Genomic DNA, 23,577 nt, shown 5'->3' on the forward strand with positions numbered 1-23,577 from the left:
TATTTGACCACATTACCCATGGATAGTACTTGAGCAGTAGCCTTGGGGACACAGGCCAGATTAGCAACTAAGCATCGCAACTGTACTCCAGGCTTCAGACTACCCAAAAGCAATGCCAAGAGACATCCGCTCGTTTGATTGAAACCTGTGGTGCTATAGAGAGATCGTTCTAAGAGACTGGTGGTATCGCCTTAACGTTGCACAGTTAAAGATTTGTAGCTCCACAGGCGTCTCGAGGTAAGTTGTTCTGTGTTGACACTGTTTTCCTAGTAGCCATGGTCAGACATCAAGGAAAGTCAGAACATTGCCAGCCTTCACAATCAGATCACAGCCTGTGACACCCTGGAGGTAGGGACATGCCGAGTACAGATACATTTCTTACTTTGCTTTCTCCCTTGCGCGTGGAATCAATGAGTTATTCATGACCAGGAGCTCCTTTAGAAGACTGCAATAGCCTTTCTGAGCCAAGATGACAGAACTAGAATCTATCCTAATTTGCTAGCATAATACTGTGGAGTTTAGAAAAGAGTTAATACAGCTTAAAAAAAAAACATTTTATTTTGTGTCTGACCTTATCGAGACTATATATTCTAAACTACTAAAACCATCATTGGCTTAGGCATCTACATTAATGCCTCTGTTTTCTATAATAGTCAGAATTTTGAAGATGATTGGAATACTACCAGTCGAAGGTCTATAAATGAAATTGCATGCATTAGGGATGCATATCTGGAAATTGCACACCCCCCCCCCCCCCCCCCCCCCAGCCCATAATTTTATATTGCTTGGATTGAATGGATAAAAAGCCATGTTTGGGGGCGGGGGTGAAAGCGGTTTCCAGTGTGTTCCAGGAACACAGTGGCAGAAAATGTACCTGGAAATTTTATGGTCTCGGTACCAATGGATTTTGTTTTTTCTTTACCCTGTATCTTGCTTAGTTTGGATTCTGGGAGACCATTTGTGAACTGGCTCCTTCCATTTTACATTACTAAGTTTATATCGCGCCTTTAACGTAGGAAAACATCCCAAGGTGTTTCACAGGAGAGAAATCAGACAAAAAATTGACACTGAGCTAAAGAAGGAGATTTTAGAACGGGTGACTAAAAGCTTGGTTATGGAGGTAGGTTTTAAGGAGCGCCTTAAAGGACTAGAAAGAGACGGAGAGATTTAGAGAGGGAATTCTATTCCAGAGTTTAGGGCCTAGACAGCTGAAGGCGTGGCAGCCAATGGTGGGGCAAAGGGAAACATAGAAGATAGGAGCAGGAGTAGGCCATTCGGCCCCTCGAGCCTGCTCCGCCATTTAATGAGATCATGGCTGATCATCCACATTCAGTACCCTGTCCCCTGCCTTCTCCCCATAGCCCTTGATCCCTTTAGCCTTAAGAAATATATCTAACTCCTTCTTGAATATATTTAATGAATTGGCCTCTACTGTCTTCTGTGGTAGAGAATTCCACAGGTTCACCACTCTCTGGGTGAAGAAATTCCTCCTCATTTCTGTCCTAAATGGCTTGCCCCTTATCCTTAGACTGTGACCCCTGGTTCTGGACTCCCCCGCCATCGGGAACATCCTTCCAGCATCTAGTCTGTCTAGTCCTGTTAGAATTTTATAAGTTTCAATGAGATCCCCTCTCATTCTTCTAAACTCCCAGCGAGTTATAAGCCCAATCGACCCAATCTCTCCTCATACGTCATTCCTGCCATCCCAGTATTCAGTCTGGTGAACCTTCGCTGCACTCCCTCCATGGCAAGAACATCCTACCTCAGATAAGGCGACCAAAACTGCACACAATACTCAAGGTGTGGGTCTCACCAAGGCCCTGTACAACTGCAGCAAGACATCCTTGTTCCTGTACTCAAACCCTCTCGCTACGAAGGCCAACATACCATTTGCCTTCTTAACTCGCCTGCTGCACCTGCATGCTTACCTTCAGCGACTGGTGCACAAGGACATCCAGGTCTCGTTGCACTTCCCCTTCTCCCAATCTATTGCCATTCAGATAATAATCTGCCTTCCTGTTTTTGCCACCAAAGTGAATAACCTCGCATTTATCCACATTATACTGCATCTGCCCAATCACCCAACCTGTCCAAAGGGGGATGCACAGGAGGCAAGAATTGGAGGAGCACAGAGTTCTCGGAGGGGTTGTAAGGCTGGAGGAGGATAGGGAGGGAGGGGCCAGACCATGGAGGGATTTGATCACAAGGATAAGAATTTTTAATTTGAGGCATTTATTTTTACCTACATAATAGTGACTGCACTTCAAAAATAATTAATTGGTTATGAAGAGCTTCTGGATATCGAGAGGACAGATAAGATGCTATATAAAAGCGTGTTCTTTCTTTAAATCACTTATCCTGGTACCAGAATCATAGTCCCTCAAAAAACTGGGCCTATGCTTCTGCTGCTAGGATAATGGAGCCACATTTAGCAGTGTAAAAACACAGGCACTGAGCTCCCAGAATCCAGACGAAGCAAACCCCAGTGTAAAAGCTGCTTCAAGCCTTCCAATTGGTAGTAGTTACCTTATGTGGTTGTATTGCTGTACTTTGCTGCTACATGCCAATATTACATGACATAAAACTCGTATTAAAAAAAAAAGTAACAGATTGTTCCGATCATAGAAAACTTTAGCCACAGAATGTGATTTTAAAAAACAAACTTCTTTTGGAGCTCGAATACAATTGCAGTCTGTGTTGCTGGTAAATTATATCTAACTGTTCTATAATTCCAACATCCTGCGTTCAATTTTTTTTGTTTGCTTTCTATCTGACTTTTTTTTCTCTCTTTCATTTCCCAAGTTTGCAGATAATACTATTTATTAAAAAAAAATCTGGGCACAGGTTTCACTAGTGTAATCCTTCTAGTGATGGTTTCCTCATACGCAAGGACTTTAATTGCTGTGCTCATTTTATGGAGCTGCCCTCAGTTCTATTCCTCGATTGTGAGTGCTTTGTGTGGAATTTTGAAGTGTCTGCATTTAATTTCTGTTTTTTTAACAAGCGGTTTACCCTTTGTTCCTATTCACGCTTTTGCAGCATTGGCCCAGAAATTCGGGTCTCCACGGGTGAGTACGCACGGGGTACTCGCCCGTAGGCCCAATGGAAGTGCCGGTTTCCTGCATGCACTGCGCATAGCGCGGGAAACTGGCACTTCCGTTCCCCCTGAAAGCAGGGGTTCAGAGGTCGAACGCGTGCGCGGGAGAGGCTGCGCGTGCGCATTGAACTTACGGGTTTTTTTGCAGGTTTCTCCGGGAAGGTAAAGTCTCCAGAAGTTAGACATGTAAAAAGCAGTCGCAAGGCCTGCTTTTTACAAGGCAAGTGGTGAATTAATTAAAATTAAAACATTTTTCCACAGGTTTATTATTTTTAAATACTTTAAAGAAAGGTAAGTTTATTTTTAGCCCCGTTAGAAAATAAAATTATTTTTTCAAAAATTTAAATTATTGTTTAAAATAGTTATTTAATTTATAGTTTATTTTAAAAATGTGATGTTTTTAAAAAATGTATTTGAAGATTTAGTGATGTTTTGTAAGAAGAAAGGGCCCGTAGTATTTCTAAGTTTGACAGCACTTCCTGTCAGACTTATGAATGGAGCATTCCCTGCTCCGATTGGCTCCCCATGGCCCACATGATCCCAGGGGATGCTTCGAACTAACTGCGGCCCTGGGATACGCAAGCGCTGCGCGCCGGCAGCTGGACCAGACCCAGGATCGCAATTCCACGGGGGCACGCAGCTCAACGGCCGGCGCACAAGGTAAAGGAAGCCCCCGACTTGAATTTCTGAGCCATTATTTCCTTCCGTGTCATTCTGAAATGTATCTCGTTTCCCACAGAGGATGGAGCAGATGCTGAGTACGTTCCAGTGCGACCTCAGCAGCATCAGCTCTGAGATCCAAACCCTGCAGGAACAGTCTATTGCCATGAACATCAAGCTGAAGAACCGCCAGTCTGTGCGCAGTGAGCTGAGTCAGCTGGTGGATGAGCTTGTCGTGCCTAACTCCATGATCACGTGAGTCCTGCCTGGTGTTCTTTACCCTCTTTACATCATTTTTTGGATTTCTCATCCTTCTCCTTTCTTTGCCAGCCTTGGCTCATTGGTAGCACTCTCTCCTATTCTTGCCATGGAAGGAGTTCAGCGAAGATTCACCAGGCTGATACCTGGGATGGCAGGAATGACGTATGAGGAGAGATTGGGTCGATTGGACTTGTACTCGCTGGAGTTTAGAAGAATGAGAGGGGATCTCATTGAAACTTATAAAATTCTGGCAGGACTGGACAGACTAGATGCAGGGAGGATGTTCCCGATGGTCAGGGAATTCAGAACCAGGGGTCACAGCCTAAGGATAAGGGGTAGGCCTTTTAGGACAGAAATGAGAGGAATTTCTTCACCCAGAGAGTGGTGAACCTGTGGAATTCTCTACCACAGAAGGCAGTAGAGGCCAATTCATTAAATATATTCAAGAAGGAGTTGGATATATTTCTTAAGGCTAAGGGGATCAAGGGGTATGGGGAGAAAGCAGGGACCGGGTACTGAACTTGGATGATCAGTCATGATCGCATTGAATGGCGGAGCAGGCTCGAGGGGCCGAATGGCCTACTCCTGCTCCTATCTTCTATGTTTCTAAATACTTCAAGGACACCCTCAAAGCCGCCTTGAAAAAGTGCAACATCCCCACTGACACCTGGGAATCCCTGGCCCAAGACCGCACAAAGTGGAGGAGAAGCATCCGGGAAGCCGCCGAATACCTCGAGTCTCTTCACCGGGAGCAAGCGCAAGGAGCGCACGTCAACCCAAGCACCCCACCCACCCGCCCCTTCAACCACCGTCTGCCCCACCTGTGACAGAGAACTGTAGATCCCGCATTGGACTCATCAGTCACCTACAAACTCATTTTTAATGTGGAAGCAAGTCATCCTCGGTTCCGAGGGAATGCCTAAGAAGATGTGGCTATAATCGTTTTCCCCGCCGCTAGGTGTCGGGTCCATGCGCAAATCGGGGACCCGAAACTTGGGAAGATTGATTGGAGGCGGGTTGACAGCGGGTTTCCTGCTGCTGTCAATCTTTGCGATTTTGACAGCGGCCCCGCCTCCAATCCCGCACTCTGAGGACTGGCAAAATTCCGGCCAGTATCTCTTGGGCATGCTTCAAAGTGCTGACCACAGAGTGATGGGTCACGGGTTTGCGTCTACAGGTCCCAGACAGCCAATAATGTCACTTGAGGAAGTCACTGAGTAGAAGTCAGGCATTCCCCCCCCCCCCTGCCCCCCCAAGAAAGAAGGCAAAAATAGAACCAAAGGTTCAATTAAATAATTTTTTTTTCATCAGTCCACTTCAGGCTAGCCTTGGCTCCTAATAGGATTTCCTTGCTGCTCTTGCTAAATAAGAAACGAGAGAACAGTACTGAATCCCAGTTCAGTCAACCTGGAGCTCCAGGTCTGCCGAGGACCACAAGTGACAGGGAGGTTGGCCAAAATGGCCTTGGGTCATGTTGAGTACGATTGGTTCGGTAACGGTATTGATTTAGCACTGAGAAACAGTTAATTTCTTGCTTCCATAGATTACATAGAAGATAGGAGCAGGAGCAGGCCATTCGGCCCTTCGAGCCTGCTCCGCCATTCATAGAAACATAGAAACATAGAGATAGGAACAGGAGTAGGCCATTCGGCCCTTCGAGCCTGCTCCGCCATTCAATGAGATCATGGCTGATCTTCGTCTGAGATCATAGCTGATCTTACCAGTTCAGTACCCCGTCCCCCGCCTTTTCTCCGTAACCCTTAATCCCCTTAGCCTTCAGAAATATATCCAATTCTCTCTTGAAAATATTTATTGAATTAGCCTTCACAGCCCTCTGTGGCAGGGAATTCCACAGGCTCACCACTCTTTGAGTGAAGAAATTCTTCCTCATCTCTGTTTTAAATGATTTGCCCGCTATTTTTAGACTGTGGCCCCTGGTGTCTGTGCTCCCCGGCCATTGGAAACATTCTCTCTGAATTCAGCCTGTCCAGGCCTGCCATAATTTTATATGTTTCGATGAGATCCCCTCTCAATCTTCTAAACTCCAGTGAGTACAAGCCCAAACTATTTAATCTCTCTTCGTAGGTCATTCCCGCCATTCCAGGTATCAGCCTGGTGAATCGCCGTTGCACTCTTTCCATGGCAAGAACATCCTTCCGCAGATGGGGCGACCAAAACTGTACACAATACTCCAGATGCGGTCCTCACCAGCACCTTGTACAGCTGTAGTAAGGTATCCCTATTCCTATACTCGAACCCCCTTGATATGAAGGGCCAACATACCATTTGCCTTCTTGATCGCCTGTTGCACCTGCATGCTCTCCTTCAGTGACTGGTGCACAAGAACACCCAGGTCCCTCTGCACTTCCCCATCTCCCAATCTATTGCCATTTAGATAATAATCTACCCTCCTGTTTTTACCCCCAAAGTGGATAACCTCGCATTTATCCACATTATAGTGCATCTGCCACGTATCTGCCCATTCCCCCAACCTGTCCAAATCGCACTGTAGCCTCCTGACATCCTCATCAGAGCCCACCCCTCCTCCTAGTTTAGTGTCGTCAGCGAATTTGGAAATATTGCATCCAATTCCCTGATCCAGATCATTTATATATATTGTGAACAGCTGGGGTCCCAGGACAGATCCTTGCGGCTGATCATCCAAATTCAGTACCCGGTCCCTGCCTTCTCCCCATATCCCTTGATCCCTTTAGCCTTAAGAAATATATCCAACTCTTTCTTGAATATATTTAATGAACTGGCCTCCACCGCCCTCTGTGGCAGAGAATTCCACAGGTTCACCACTCTCTGGGTGAAGAAATTCCTCCTCATTTCTGTCCTAAATGGCTTACCCCTTATCCTTAGACTATGACCCCTGGTTCTGGACTCCCCAGCCATCAGAAACATCCTTCCTGCATCTAGTCTGTCCAGGCCTGACAGAATTTTATAGGTTTCGATGAGATCCCCTCTCAATCTTCTAAACTCCAGTGAGTATAAGCCCAATCGACACAATCTCTCCTCATACGTCATTCCTGCCATCCCAGGTATCAGCCTGGTGAATCTTCGCTGCACTCCTTCCATGGCAAGAACGTCCTTCCTCAGGTAAGGCGACCAAAACTGCACACAATACTCAAGGTGTGGTCTCACCAAGGCCCTGTACAACTGTAGCAAGACATCCTTGTTCCTGTACTCGAACCCTCTTGCTACGAAGGCCAACATACCATTTGCCTTCTTAACCACCTGCTGCACCTGCATGCTTACCTTCAGCGACTGGTGCACATGAACACCCAGGTCTCTTTGGCAATAGATTGGGAGAAGGGGAAGTGCATTCAAATAATAATCTGCCTTCCTGTTTTTGCCACCAAAGTGGATAACCTCATTTATCCACATTATAGTGCATTTGCCATGTTTCTGCCCAATCACCCAACCTGTCCGAATCGTACTGGAGTTTCACGACATCCTCCTCACAACTTACCCTCCCACCCAGCTTTGTGTCGTCTGCAAATTTGGAGATATTACATCCAATTCCCTCGTCCAGATCATTAATATATATTGTGAATAGCTGGGATCCTAGGACCGATCCCTGCAGTACCCCACTAGTCACTGCCTGCCACTCGGAAAACGACCTGTTTATTCCAACTCTTTGCTTTCTGTCCGCCAACCAGTTCTCTATCCAAGTCAATACCTTGCCCCCAATCCCATGTGCCTTAATTTTGCACGCTAATCTCTTATGTGGGACCTTATCGAAAGCCTTCTGAAAGTCCAAATACACCACATCCACTGGTTCTCCCTTTATCTATTTTACCAGTTACATCCTCAAAAAATTCCAGTAGATTAGTCAAGCATGATTTACCCGCCCCACCCCATTTTCCTTCAGTACCTCACATTCTCGCACTCTGTTCTATTTCAGTATCATTCTGAATACGCATGTAACCGAGCAGCAATTTCTGGAGCAGCTGCATGAACTCAATAACAAGATCAATTACGTGAAGGAGCAGTCCTTTAAGGAGACTTTGGCTTGTTCAGATGTACAGGACATCCTTGACCGGCTCAAGATTAAGGTACAAACACTGAGGATTAATCCTTAGATGCAAACTGTACTGATAAATATTTTGCATTTGGAGAAGTAAGATTGCAAGTTGCTTCTGAGACCACAGCCTTCTCATGGCCGTCTTTTCCTTGCACCTTGATCTATTAGATATAGAATTCCTGAGTGTTCATTAGCAGGTTGTCTTTCTAGTGTTGGGCAGATTCATAATACCAGCGAGGAAATTGGTAATAGTTTTAAGGTGAAACAAAATCTAGCATTTTAGTCGATCTCAGTTTGGGGTCTACAACTGACGTCCAAGTCCCTGGACTAGGAAGGGGCAAAGTTAACAGAGGTTTACAAATATTTAAACATATGGTATGAGAGGAAATGTATGGTTAGAAAATTGGTTGGCGAACAGGAAACGAGGAGTTAGTGTTAACGGGTGTTGCTTGGATTGGAGATGGGTTGGAAGTGGTGTACCCCAGGGATCAGTGCTGGGCCCACTTTAGTTCTCTGCCAGGGCAGCACGTTATTGAAATTTACCGGTGACACAATGGGGGGGGGTTTCGCAAACAGCAACGGAGAATGTTAAAAGACTTCAAGAGGACATAGTAGGTTAACAGAATATGGCAAGGCAATGGTTAGGATACAGTTAGAGGGCTGTGTGCTGTTTTGGTTGTTCCCATTATCGAAAAAACATTAAATCCGTAGAGAATGTATAGCAAGGTTGATTGATCATGGAACCATACCCAAGCAAGGGGCTGATGACTGAGGGAGGGGAGAAAATTATCTTTCTTGCAGTCTAGCTCCTTGGATAATGAACTATGTGGGTTAGTACTCCGTGGAAGGCCCGAGGTTCGATCCCTAGTCTGTGCTAAATTAGCTGCTGTCCACCAGGGCAGTCAATGGGTGCTAACAATTGGCCTCTATTCCTGGACTAGGGCAGGGGGGCTAAATGTCACAATACCAAACCTATGAACTCTAAATTCATATCTGGAGTGTATGATCTCTTTCTCCTTCCTCCATTTTTTGTTGTCAATCAGCATGGTCATGATTTTATCAAGAATATATACAGATGAAGCAAGCAGTTCAGGACAGGACTGCATTTGAAAACAAAATGGAGCCTGCATTCTGTACTGAAAAGGGTTAAATATGTTGATGATTTTGTTCAGGCTGTTTCAAAGATCCGGGAATTTATTCTCCAGAAGATCTACTCTTTCCGGAAGCCAATGACAAACTACCAGGTTCCTCAGAATGCACTGCTCAAATACAGGTCAGAGATTTATGCGCAGCACTTTGTGTTCTATATTCTCAGTAGGGGTCATTCTAAGCTCACTCACCAGGTGGGAAATGGGAGGGTTCGGGTTGGACACCCGTTTTACACCCCGTCCAATTTTACTCGCCGTTGACTTCGAGGGAGAGTAAAATTGGGCATTGAAACCGAACCTGTTCGTTTCCCGGCCGGCAGGCCAGGTTAAAATACCCCCCTCTTGCTGTTTGCCTGCTTCTGTTCTGCAAATTGCAGTCATTGCCTTTTCTGGTCACACTACAGATTTTTCTACCAGTTTCTTATGGCGAATGAGCGTCACGTAGCAAAGGAAATCCGGGATGAATACGTTGACACTATGAGTAAAATCTACTTCTCGTACTTCAAGTCATACAGCAGCAGACTGATGAAAGTGCAGGTCAGACACTTGCTGCGTTATATCTGCTATCAGCACATCTCGCATATTTATTTTTAATTGCTCCTGCCGAACGAAAAATATTGTTGACTTTGGAGCATTAAGAAACCCTATTTCTAAGGTGGGGGTTGGTGTGGGTGTTGGGCAGGGCCATATTTCTATGTGAATGTGGTCACTCTACTATTTGCATTCTCCATCAGGCTGTAACTGAGTGGTGATGTTGGATGGAAAGCCATTTGGGATAAATTTATATTGATCAAGTGCTGCTAATCTTGTTCTATCCTACTCTAGTATGAAGAAGTGGCTGACAAAGATGATCTGATGGGCGTTGAGGACACCGCAAAGAAAGATATCCTTTGCTAAAGTACACACTGTTTTTATTGTTGTAATTTTGCAGTTAACAAAAGTCTGCAATACTTCACAGAACATAAAAAGTATACACTATAAAGTATACACCAACAACAACAACTTGTATTTAAATAGTGCCTTTAATGTAGTAAAACACCCCAAGGCGCTTCACAGGAGTGTCATAAAACAAAATTTGACACCGAGCCACATAAGGAGAAATTAGGGCAGATGACAAAGCTTGGTCAAAGAGGTAGGTTTTAAGGAACATCTTTAAGAACATAAGAAATAGGAGCAGGAGTAGGCCATTCGGCCCTTCGAGTCTGCTCTGCCATTCAGTGAGATCATGGCTGATCTTCTTCCTCAACTCCATTCACTGGCCCTATCACCATATCCCTCGATGCCTTTACTAGTCAGAAATCTATCGACTTCTGTTTTGAATATACCCAATGACTGAGCCTCCACAGCCCTCTGGGGTAGAGAATTCCAAAGATTCACCACCCTCTGTGTGAAGAAATTTCTTCTCATCTCAGTCCTGAATGGCCTACCCTTTATCCTGAGGCTGTGGCCCCTGGTTTTAGACGCCCCTGGTTTTAGACTCCCCAGCCAAGGGAAACATTCTCCCAGCATCCACCCTATCAAGCCCTGTAATAATTTTGTATGCTTCAATGAGATCCCCTCTCATTCTTCTGAATTCAAGAGAATACAGGCCTAGTTTACTGAATCTCATCTCATACGACAGTCCTGCCATCCCAGGAATCAATCTCGTGAACCTCCATTGCACTAGTCACAGCCTGCCATCCTGAAAAAGACCCGTTTATCCCTACTCTTTATTTTCTGTCTGTTAACCAATTCTCAGTCCATGCTAATATATTACCCCCCAATTCCATGTGCCCTAATTTTGTTCACCAACCTCTTATGTGGGAACTTATCGAAGGTCTTCTGAAAATCCAGATACACCACGTCTACCAGTTCCCCTTTGTCTACTCCACTAGTTACATCCTCAAAGAACTCCAATAGGTTTGTCACACAGCATTTCCCTTTCATAAATCCATGTTGACTCTGCCCAATCTTACTATTAGTTTCTAAGTGCCCAGTTATTGCATCCTTTATAATAGATTCCAGCATTTTCCCAACTACTGATGTGAGGCTAACAGGTCTGTAGTTCCCTGTTTTCTCTCTCCCTCCTTTCTTAAATAGCGGGGTTACATTTGCTATCCTCCAATCTGCAGGAACCGTTACAGAATCTATAGAATTTTGGAAGATGACAACCAATGCGTCCACTATCCCTATAACCACCTCTTTCAAAACCCTAGGATGTAGGTCATCCGGTCCTTGAGATTTATCGACTTTTAGTCCCATTAATTTTGCTATTACTGTTTTTTTTACTAATAATAATTTCTTTATGTTCCTCATTCTCATCACACCCTTGATTTTTTCGTATTTCTGGGAGGTTTTTTGTGTCCTCCGTGAAGACAGAAACAAAGGCCTAGAAATTCGGTGGGCTGCACCACCAGTTAGCACCCAAAGAGGGCACTTAGTGGCTTTAGTGCCACTGGCCACGCCTCCCGCGAAATTTAGCGGGGCGCTAATGGCGGCGTTAGCCGGTAGCACTGCGCCGCCACCGATGACGTCATCGGTGTGCGCAGCGCCGCGCTACGCCCTGATCGCCAAATTTGGTAGCGCCCCCCACTGTAACGCCAGTCGCAATTTGCGACTGGTTCAGGGGAGCCTACCTGCGGCACCTCTTCGCACAGCCGTCCCTGGCCTCCCACCCACCCCCCCCCCCCCCCCCCCCCCCCCCCCGCGTTGTGCCGGCTGTCTCCCAAGATCCCGGCCCTTCTCCTTGGTGTCGGGCTCTTTTGCCGGCACTCGCGATCTCTGATCGCACTGCAGCAGGCCCCTCCCCTTTAAGAAGGGGAGGAAGGCCTGCAGTACCGCAGCGCCGTGCTTCCATTTGGGGCGCTCAAACTGAATTTCCGGTGGGCGCTCGCGACTCCTTCCGGGGCGGTACTTCCGGCACCCTGGGCGCACCGAATTTCTAGGCCAAAGTATTTATTTAATTTCTCTGCCATTTCCTCATTCCCCATTATAAATTCTCCCGTCTCTGACTGTAAAGGACCTACATTTACCTTCGCCAGTCTTTTCCTTTTCACATACCTATAGAAGCTTTTACAATTCGTTTTTATATTTTTCGCTAGTTTGTGTTCATATTCCATTTTCCCTTTCTTTATCAATTTCTTGGTCCCCCTTTGCTGATTTCTAAAAAGATCCCAATCCTCAGGCTGACCGCTTTTTCTGGCAACTTTATAAGCTTCCTCCTTTGACTTAATATTAGCTTTAATTTCTTTTGTTAGCCATTTGTTAAAGGAAGAGCGAGAGGAGGAGGTGTTTAGGGAGGGTATTCTAGAGCTTAGGGCCTCGGCAGCTGAAGGCACGGCCACCAATGGTTGAGCGATTAAAATCAGGGATGCTCAAGAGGCCAGAATTAGAGGAGCGCAGATAAAATAGTATTAAACGTACTACAGTATTTTGTAATTAAAGCAATAGGGCAGCTTAAGGATATTTACAGTGGCTAGACTGCAGGAATTAATGAATAATAAATAAATAATTTTTATTTATATAGCGCCTTTCATGACCACAGGACATCCAAAAGTGCTTTACAGCCAATTAAGTACTTTTGAAGTCTAGTCACTTTTGTAATGTAGGAAACGCGACTGCTAATTTGCGAACCGCAAGCTCCCACAAACAGCATTGTGATAATGACCAGATAATCTGTTTTAGTGATGTTGGATGAGGGATAAATATTGGCCAGGACAGGAATAATGACATTGAATAGCTAATCGGCCCATGACCGTGCAGGTGAGAAAGGGAGTAACAGACCCATACTGAAAGAAAGCACTTGTATGCATACACTGCATCACTACATGTGAAGAGGGAGACTCGTCGCCTGCATTGCTTTTAAAGCGGAAGCTATTGCAAGGAATTTAGGAGTAACTTTTAACATCCATACCTATCCCCATCTAATTTTGTTCATCTGTGGGTTCAAAAATTCATGAGCCATTTGGGATGTGGGGTGAAGAAGTTAAAGTTGGTGTAAAGCACCTGGATGTGTACAAATGCAGTTAAAACCAAGTTATTAATTATCTCTTGCTGTTCGCACTTCCAGAACTCCCATATCAGCAGCATCCACTACTTAACAAAAATATTCAACATGCCTACAAAAATCATCAGAAGTAAACTTTTTTAGAAAAAAAATCTAAATCTGTGACTTAATTTATTTTCTTATGGAGTAACTGAAGAGTAAGCTTCCTCTTTGAATAAAAATTGTTTTTCACGATGCGCCCACACAAATGGTTGTGAGCTTGACTCTTTACTAGAAAGGAATCTCTTTAAGCCACATGGGCTCACTCGTTTCCACTGTGCCTGGTGAGATTTGCCTGCCCCTTGAAGAGGCAACCTGAGGCACTGTGACCTGCAAGGGTTGAAAAGTCTACTCCGTGCATTGCCTTCATGGTCCAGGGCATTGTGTTCGCCCAGGCGCAAGTAGAATGCAGAAAGTTTGAAAAGAAACATAAGTCAAGCGTAGGTCCCTTGCAGTCAGAATATGGGGAATTTATAATGGGGAACAAAGAAATGGCAGACCAATTAAATACATACTTTGGTTCTGTCTTCACAAAGGAGGACACAAATAACCTCCCAGAGATGTCGGGGAACATAGGGTCTGATGAAAGGGAGGAACTGAAAGAAATCCGTATTTGTAGGGAAATGGTGTTAGGGAAATTGACGGGATTGAAGGCCGATAAATCCCCAGAGCCTGATAATCTACATCCTAGGGTACTTAAGGAAGTGGCCCTAGAAATAGTAGATGCATTGCTGATCATCTTCCAACATTCGATGGAATCTGGAACAGTATCCATGGATTGGAGGGTAGCTAATGTTACCCCACTATTCAAAAAAGGTGGTAGAGAGAAAATGGGGAATTACAGACCGGTAAGCCTGACATCGGTAGTGGGGACGATGCTAGAGTCCATTATAAAAGATGTAATAGCAGAGCACTTGGAAAACAGTGACAGGATCGGACAAAGTCAACATGGATTCACAAAAGGCAAATCCTGCTGGACTAATCTACTGGAATTTTTTGAGGATGTAACTGCTAAAATAGATAAGGGAGAACCAGTGGATGTGGTGTATTTGGACTTTCAAAAGGCTTTCGATAAGGTCCCACATAAGAGATTAGAGTGTAAAGTTAAGGCACATGGGATTGGGGGCAAGATATTGACTTGGATAGAGAACTGGTTGGCAGACAGGAAGCAAAGAGTTGGAATAAACGGGTCTTTTTCCAAGTGGCAGGCAGTGACTAGTGGGGTACCACAGGGATCGGTCCTTGGACCCCAGCTATTCACAATATATACTAATGATCTAGACAAGGGAACTAGATGTAATATCTCCAAGTTTGCAGACGACATAAAGCTGGGTGGGCGTGTGTGCTGTGAGGAGGATGCCGAGAAACTCCAGGATGATTTGGACAGGTTGGGTGATTGGGCAGAAGCATGGCAGATGCAACATAACGTGGATAAATGCGAGGTTATCCACTTTGGTGTCAAAAACAGGAAGGCAGATTATTATCTGAATGGCAATAGATTTGGAGAAGGGGAAGTGCAACGAGACCTGGGTGTCCTTGTGCACCAGTCGCTGAAGGTAAGCATGCAGGTGCAGCAGGCGGTTAAGAAGGCAAATGGTATGTTGGCCTTCGTAGCGAGAGGGTTTGAGTACAGGAACAAGGATGTCTTGCTGCAGTTGTACAGGGCCTTGGTGAGACCACACCTTTAGTATTGTGTGCAGTTTTGGTCGCCTTATCTGAGGTAGGATGTCCTTGCCATGGAGGGAGTTCAGCGAAGATTCACCAGGCTGATACCTGGGATGGCAGGAATGACGTATGAGGAGAGATTGGGTCGATTGGGCTTATACTCGCTGGAGTTTAAAAGAATGAAAGGGGATCTCATTGAAACTTATAAAATTTTGACAGGACTGGACAGACTGGATGCAGGAAGGATGTTCCCAATGGTCGGGGAGTCCAGAACCAGGGGTCACAGACTAAGGATAATGGGTAAGCCATTTAGGACTGAGATGAGGAATTTCTTCACCCAGAGAGTGGTGAACATGTGGAATTCTCTACCACAGAAGGCAGTAGAGGCCAATTCATTAAATATATTCAAGAAGGAGTTAGATATATTTCTTAAGGCTAAAGGGATCAAGGGATATGGGGAGAAGGCAGGGACAGGGTACTGAATTTGGATGATCAGCCATGATCGCATTGAATGGCGGAGCAGGCTCGAGGGGCCGAATGGCCTACTCCTCCTATCTTCTATGTTTCTATAAATGATTAAAAAACCAAATCGCAAGCACCTGCGTCGTCTTATTTTGATCGCTGCACGGATAATTCGCAAGTGAACGGAGCGCAGCTGGCTCAACTGTTTCTGCCCTTGACTCTCGCCACGCTTTTTCTCCAAACCATCGTTGAAAAACAGAAACACCATCTTTACGTTGGGGAACCGTGGTAACGTGATCTCGTCGGCGGAACTGGAAGCACCGATCATCGTGCCTCATGCAGCACAGAAGAACGACACTCGGGTAAGCATGTGATCTCTGCGATCATTACACGTCGGAAGTGGGGAATTTGGGATGAATTCTAAAAGTGTCCAGTTTATTTGGGGCTGATACCTGCAGAAATAGAACATTTTGTGATCCATCCCCAAACACCTATTTTGCATTGTCTGATTTATGTGAACTTTGTAGGGATTCAACCCCCCTCTTTCAATTATTTGATGAAATGTAATTTTTAATGGGGATTAGTGAGGGACTCTTTTGATGGAGGCTGAATGTTTTCTATAGACCTTGGAAGGCACCGACTTCAGATCAGAGGAAGTGATGCGGACATGCTCTGATTGAATCTTCCTGATGTCGCAAACTTGTCTGCTCCACCTGCTCTGTTTACAGAATCATGGAATGGTTACAGCACAGAAGGAGGCCATTCGGCCCGTCGAGCCCGTGCCGGCTCTCTGCAAGAGCACTTCAGCTAGTCCCACTCCCCCGCCCTTTCCCCGTAGCCCTGCAAATTTTTTCCTTCAGGTACTTACCCAACTCCCTTTTCAAAGCCATGATTGAATCTGCCCCCACCACCCTTTCAGGCAGTTCATTCCAGACCGTAACCACTCGCGGCGTAAAAAGGTTTTTCCTCATGTCGCCTTTGGTTCTTCTGCCAATCACCTTAAATCTCTGTCCTCTGGTTCTCAACCCTTCCACCAATGGGAACAGTTTCTCTCTGTCTAGGCCCCTCATGATTTTGAACACCTCTATCAAACCTCTCAACCTTCTCTGCTCTAAGGAGAACAACCCCAGCTTCTCCATGCTATCCATGTTACCTGAAGAGGCGCGTTGGGGGCGGGACTGCTGCCTTCCTGCCCCCAGTGACGTCTGACGCACAGATGCTATTTTGCGTCAATTGGCCTTGTTAAGCCCGCCCTGGCTTGCCAGTCAATTAAGAGAAAGCCGGTGTCAGATGAAGTCAGTTGATAACGCGTCATCTGCTGGTTTTCTTAAAGGGGACACGCTCATTTTTGTTTGACATGATTTTTTTCAGTGTTTGACAGCATTGAGGTGCTGCAAACACTGACAATCCCTTGCACATAGGGTCTAATGAGAGGGAGGAACTGAATGAAATCAGTATTTGGTTCCTGACATACCTGCCATCGGGAACATCCTTCCTGCATCTAGTCTGTCTAGTCCTGTTAGAATTTTATAAGTTTCAATAAGATCCCCTCTCATTCTTCTAAACTCCAGCGAGTATAAGCCCAATCGTCCCAATCTCTCCGCAGACGTCATTCCTGCCATCCCAGGTATCAGTCTGGTGAATCTTCGCTGCACTCCCTCCATGGCAAGAGCATTCTTCCTCAGATAAGGCGACCAAAACTGCACACAATACTCAAGGTGTGGTCTCACCAAGGCCCTGTACAACTGCAGCAAGACATCCTTGTTCCTGTACTCGAACCCTCTCGCTACGAAGGCCTGCATACCATTTGCCTTCTTAACCGCCTGCTGCACCTGCATGCTTACCTTCAGCGACTGGTGCACAAGGACACCCAGGTGTCATTGCACTTCCCCTTCTCCCAATCTATTGCCATTCAGTTAATAATCTGCCTTCCTGTTTTTGACACCAAAGTGGATAACCTCGCATTTATCCACATTATACTGCATCTGCCATGCATCTGCCCAATCACCCAACCTGTCCAAATCATACTGGAGTTTCTCGGCATCCTCCTCACAGCACACACGCCCACCCAGCTTTGTGTCGTCTGCAAACTTGGAGATATTACATCCAGTTCCCTTGTCTAGATCATTAATATATATTGTGAATAGCTGGGGTCCTAGGACCGATCCCTACGGTACCCCACTAGCCACTGCCTGCCACTCGGAAAAAGACCCGTTTATTCCAACTCTTTGCTTCCTGTCTGCCAACCAGTTCTCTATCCAAGACAGTACCTTACCCCCAATCCCATGTGCTTTAACTTTGCTCGCTAATCTCTTATGCGGGACCTTATCGAAAGCCTTCTGAAAGTCCAAATACACCACATCCACTGGTTCTCCCTTATCTATTTTACCAGTTACATCCTCAAAAAATTCCAGTAGATTAGTCAAGCATGATTTACCTTTTGTAAATCCATGTTGACTTTGTCCGATCCTGTCACTGTTTTCCAAGTGCTCTGTTATTACATCTTTTATAATGGACTCTAGCATTTTCCCCACTACCGATGTCAGGCTTACCGGTCTATAATTCCCTGTTTTCTCTCTACCACCTTTTTTAAATAGTGGGATTACATTAGCTATCCTCCAATCCATGGGAACTGTTGCAGAGTCTATAGAATTTTGGAAGATGACCAGCAATGCATCTACTATTTCTAGGGCCACTTCCTTAAGTACCCTAGGATGTAGATTATCAGGCCCTGGGGATTTATCGGCCTTCAATCCAGTCAATCTCCCTAACACCATTTCCCTACAAATACTGATTTCATTCAATTCCTCCCTCTCATTAGACCCTATGTTCCCCGACATCTCTGGGAGGTTATTTGTGTCCTCCTTTGTGAAGACAGAACCAAAGTATGTATTTAATTGGTCTGCCATTTCTTTGTTCCCCATTTATAAGTTCCCCTGATTCTGACTGCAAGGGACCTACGCTTGACTTCACCAATCTTTTTCTCTTCACATGTCCATAGAAGCTTTTACAGTCAGTTTTTATGTTCCATGCATGCTTACTCTCATAATCTATTTTCCCCCTCTTAATTAATCCCTTTGTCCTCCTTTGCTGAATCCTAAACTGCTCCCAATCCTCAGGTTTGCTGCTTTTTCTGGCCAAATTATATGTCCTCTCCTTGGATCATATGCTATCCATAATTTCCCTTGTTAGCCACAGTTGAGTCACCTTTTTTGTTTTATTTTTATGCCAAACAGGGATGAACAAATTCTGTAGTTCATCCATGCGATCTTTAAATGTTTGCCATTGCCTATCCACCATCAACCCTTTAAATAACGTTCCCCAATCCATCCTAGCCAACTCGTGCCTCATACCATCGTAGTTTCCTTTATTTAAATTCAGGACCCTAGTCTGAGTCAACTACTTCACTCTCCATCTTAATGAAGAATTCGATCATATTATGATCGCTCCTCCCCAAGGGACCTCGCACAACATGATTGCTAATTAATCCTGCAGTTGACCTGGCAAAATTGGAAAAAGCCTCTTAACTGCCTGTTAACTACCTGTTAACAAGCAGTTAAGTGGCTGTAATCCTCCTCCCGCCGCTAGGAGTCGGGTCCCTGCGCAAATTGGGGACCCGACTCCCGGGAAGATTGATTGGAAGCGGGTTCAGGACCCGCTGCCAATCTTTTTGATTTTTGCCAACAGTCCCGCCTCCAAACACGACCCTTGAGCGCCGGCAAAATCGAGCCCTATGCCTCTATTTATGAAGCCCGTAAGCTTTTTTAATCACTTTCTCAACCTGCCCTGCCACCTTCAACAATGTGTGCGCATATACCCCCAGGTCTCTCTGATCATGCATCCGCTTTAGAATTGTACCCATATGTTTAAATGTGTTCTGGACCCATTGGATAATCTCCGAGTAGGAATCCTGGTTATTCTCTACTGCTGGGAGTTATCTGGCCACAATACAATTTGTTTTAGTTTATTTCTTTAAAAAAATCCTTTTGTTATTTCACCTGAGATGAGAGCAATGGAACACTTCCCATTTCACACACCCAGTGTCGGCATCAAGCAGATATAGCACAGCTAGATATAGAATAAAATCCTGCTACTCTGTTCCAACAATGTGTTTCAGCCCCAACCCCAGAAAGGGCCCCCTTTAACCCTTTTTCTCATTTCCCATACCAGTCTTTGTTAGCCGTAATCGAGTGATATTGCCAATGAGTGCTGAATTAGGGGCACTTTGGCCTGCTGCCCCATGCTGATTAGGAATTAGATTGATATTGTCCAAACTCATTTCATACAGAACTCGTATAGCTAGCACGTGGCGAAAACTCCAGTCCCAGCAGCTGAGCTGGATTTGAACCCAGCTCTGAGGTAAAGGGCTATAATCCACAATCCCAGCAGCTGAGCTGGATTTGAACCCAGTCCTGAGGTAAAGGGCTATAATCCACAATCCCAGCAGCTGAGCTGGATTTGAACCCAGCTCTGAGGTAAAGGGCTATAATCCACAATCCCAGCAGCTGAGCTGGATTTGAACCCAGTCCTGAGGTAAAGGGCTATAATCCACAATCCCAGCAGCTGAGCTGGATTTGAATCCAGTTCTGAGGTAAAGGGCTATAATCCACAATCCCAGCAGCTGAGCTGGATTTGAGCCCAGTTCTGAGATAAAGGGCTATAATCCACAATCCCAGCAGCTGAGCTGGATTTGAACCCAGTTCTGAGGTAAAGGGCTATAATCCACTGTATCTAGCTTTCCCCTTTTATTTTAGATTTGAGAGAAAGCTGCACGTTAAGGAATATTGTAAAGTTCGACACACTTCAATTTTCTGATTTACTACATTACAAATTTGCCGAAAATGCTTGAAGTTGAACAATAGAACGTTTTTTTAAACAAACCTAGAGAACATTGGCCCAGAAATTCGGGTCGGAGGCTTCCCGTGGGTGCAAGCCCCCGACCTGCACTTACCTAGCGCGCCGGCCGTTGTGCTGTGGGCCCGCGTGGGATTCTGATCCTCGGCCTGCTCCAACTGCCGGCGCACAGTGCTTGCGTATCCCAGGGGCACAGTTAATTCAAAGCGTCCCCTGGGATCACGTGGGCCATGGAGAGCCAATGGTAGCAGGGAATCTGTATTCATAGATTTGACAGGAAGACCTGTCAAATCTATGAATACAATTCAGCCCCAAAACATCACTTAAACTTCAAATCAATTTTTTTTTTAAATCACATTTTAAAAATAACTATAAATTACATAGAAACATAGAAGATAGGAGCAGGAGTAGGCCATTCGGCCCTTCGAGCCTGCTCCGCCATTCAATGAGATCATGGCTGATCATCCAAATTCAGTACCCTGTCCCTGCCTTCTCCCCATATCCCTTGATCCCTTTAGCCTCAAGAAATATATCCAACTCTTTCTTGAATATATTTAATGAACTGGCCTCCACTGCCCTCTGTGGCAGAGAATTCCACAGGTTCACCACTCTCTGGGTGAAGAAATTGCTCCTCATTTCAGTCCTAAATGGCTTACCCCTTATCCTTAGACTGTGACCCCTGGTTCTGGACACCCCGGCCATCAGAAACATCCTTCCTGCATCTAGTCTGTCCAGACCTGACAGAATTTTATAGGTTTCGATGAGATCCCCTGTCAATCTTCTAAACTCCAGTGAGTATAATAAGCCCAATCGACCCAATCTCTCCTCGTACGTCATTCCTGCCATCCCAGGTATCAGCCTGGTGAATCTTCGCTGAACTCCCTCCATGGCAAGAACATCCTTCCTCAGATAAGGTGACCAAAGCTGCGCACAATACTCAAGGTGCGGTCTCACCAAGGCCCTGTACAACTGTAGCAAGACATCCTTGTTCCTATACTCGAACCCTCTTGCTACGAAGGCCAACATACCATTTGCCGCCTTAACCGTCTGCTGCACCTGCATGCTTACCTTAAATAACTATTTTAAACAATAATTTAAATTTTTGAAAAAATTAATTACAGTTTCTAACGGGGCTAAAAATAAACTTACCTTTCTTTAAAGTTCTTAAAAATAATAAACCTGTGGAAAAAATGTTTCAATTTTACTTAATTCACCACTTACCTTGTTAAAAGCAGGCCTTGCGACTACTTTTTATAAGCGTAGCTCCTGGAGACTTACCCTCCCGGAGAAACCTGCAAAAAAAAACGGAAGTTCCAGGCGTACGCGCTGCCTCTCCGGCGCACGCGTTCGACCTGTGAACCCCTTCCATCAAGGGAACGGAAGTTCTGGTTTCCTGCACGTGCGCAGTGCCTGCACGAAACCGGCACTCTCGTTGGGCCTACACGTGAGTACCCAGCGCGTGCTCACCCGTGGGGACCCGAAGTTCTGGCCCATTTCTCTATATTCTTTAAATAATTCTTGTTGCTCTACCTTTCGTCCTCCAGTATCCGTTTGAGAGCCTCTTCCGCAGCCAGCACTATGCTCTCCTTGATAACAGCTGCCGCGAGTATCTCTTCCTCTGTGACTTCTTCATGGTGACCGGAAACTCCGCACAGGATCTCTTCAATGCCATCATGGGGAAAACGCTCACTATGTTCTTGGTAATTTCAAGTTGATTGAATAGTTGGTTTGTCTGTGGTTAAGAAGGGGTGATTTTCCTTTTAATCCTCCTAACTATCTTCGTGCTGTTTAGTCTTAATAAGTAGAGTCATTGGGGGGAAAATTCAGCTGGTTGCGCCTCCCGTTAGCGCCTTAGAGGGCGCTAACGGGACGCAAAGCAACTAGCGCCCGGGCACGGCACTGCCCACGCCTCCCGCAAAATTCAGCGGGAGTTTAGTGGTGGCGCTAACCGGTAGCGCCCTGCGGCGCTGCGCCGCTGGCGATGACGTCATTGGCGTGCACAGCGCTCTGCTCGCGCCCCGGCCACGATCTTCGGGAGCGCCCCCTGACTTACCGCCAGACGCTATGTCCGACGGGGTTGGGGGCGTACCTGCGGCCGGGGAGGCGCAATTTAAAGGCGAGGTGCGGGGCAGCCATTTTTGTTGCTGGCCACCTGCCAGCACCTGCCTGCGCTCCCGTCCCAGACCTCCTGAAACGCCACCCCCCCCCCCAGCGGAGTGCTGACTGCACTCCAAGATCCCGGCACTTCTCTTGAGTGCCGGGCTCTTTTGCCTGCACTCCCGATCCCCGGGGGCCCAGCTGGGCCGCAGGTCGCGCTGCACAAGGCCCCTCCCCTTTAAGAAGGGAAGGAAGGCCTGCAATACTGCGGCGCGACGTGCCGCAGCGTGTGGCTCTGCGGCACATAACGCCGCAATATTGACTCGCAGCGCCCCAAGAGGGATGCGGGGCGCTTCCAGTAGCGCCCCGCTTCCCTCTTGGGGCGCAACCACTCAATTTCCGGCGCGGGGACGCTAATTTTTCCGGGGTGCTACTCAGTTTTTAGCCCATTGTATTTTACAACAAAGAGGAGGCCATTCAGCCCCTTGTGCCTGTGTTGGCCCTCTGAAAGAGCTAACCAATTAGTCCCGTTCCCCACACCCTTTCTAATTTAATTTTTTTCAAATAATATGTTTCTTCCACTGTTCTGGTAAGGATTCCATGTTCTAACAGCCCTCTGCATTAAAAAAAACTTTCTAACCTCTCCCTTTGATCTATTGGTGATGATCTTAAATTTATGCCCCCTCCCCCCCCCATTACCGACTCACCAACCAGTAGAAATCTTTTTTCCCCATTTACCTTGTCAAAACCCCTCATAATTTTGAACGCCTTTATCAAATATCCTCCAATTAAAAGAGCCTCAGTTTCTCCAATCTCTCCTCCTAACTGGAGACTCTCATTGCGATATCATTTTAGTGAATCTTCTCTGCACCCTCTCCGTGGCCTGGAGAACTGTCCTAAGATAAGGTGCCAAAAACTGTTAAGGACATCATCAGGCTGGTATAAATTACTGTGTGATTGTGAAAGATATTACGATGAGTGCTGCCTGTAAAGTAAGATGTGACCATCTTTCACATAAATGAATGAACAGTATTTTCCTAACCTGTTGCACTCCTTGGTCTGTCACAGTTGGTCTCTTCAAATTCACAGCACAGGAAAATCTTTTTTATCCGGCACCGACGGGACCGGCGTGGTGCCGGTTTATCAAAAAGTCCGGATTACAGAGAGGTATAGTAAAAGGTACGAGAGCCCCATACACGGCCACAGACCAAGCGTCCCTGTTGCATAGCAACAGGTGCAGGAACCCCGGCCACAGACCAAGCGTCCCTATTGCATAGCA

General features: G+C 45.9%; 1 protein-coding gene across 2 annotated transcripts in view; it reads left to right on the forward strand.

Annotated features, from left to right (window-relative positions):
* vps52 (VPS52 subunit of GARP complex) overlaps nucleotides 1–23,577 on the forward strand; it is a 78,175-nt gene that overhangs the window by 25,582 nt on the left and 29,016 nt on the right. The window contains exons 6-13 of one of the 2 annotated variants that reach the window (XM_085975264.1): nucleotides 284–348; nucleotides 3,837–4,012; nucleotides 7,929–8,079; nucleotides 9,221–9,321; nucleotides 9,601–9,733; nucleotides 10,022–10,079; nucleotides 15,576–15,709; nucleotides 21,746–21,901. In XM_085975264.1, coding sequence (XP_085831390.1) covers nucleotides 284–348; nucleotides 3,837–4,012; nucleotides 7,929–8,079; nucleotides 9,221–9,321; nucleotides 9,601–9,733; nucleotides 10,022–10,079; nucleotides 15,576–15,709; nucleotides 21,746–21,901 — 974 coding nt within the window. The remainder of the gene's footprint in view (nucleotides 1–283; nucleotides 349–3,836; nucleotides 4,013–7,928; nucleotides 8,080–9,220; nucleotides 9,322–9,600; nucleotides 9,734–10,021; nucleotides 10,080–15,575; nucleotides 15,710–21,745; nucleotides 21,902–23,577) is intronic. The other variant, XM_085975263.1, reaches the window with a different exon arrangement.

The sequence above is a fragment of the Somniosus microcephalus genome, unplaced genomic scaffold (assembly GCF_052327205.1).
Source record: "Somniosus microcephalus isolate GS21.2 unplaced genomic scaffold, FLI_Smic_1.0 unresolved_chr1, whole genome shotgun sequence".
Classification (NCBI taxonomy): Eukaryota; Metazoa; Chordata; class Chondrichthyes; order Squaliformes; family Somniosidae; genus Somniosus; species Somniosus microcephalus.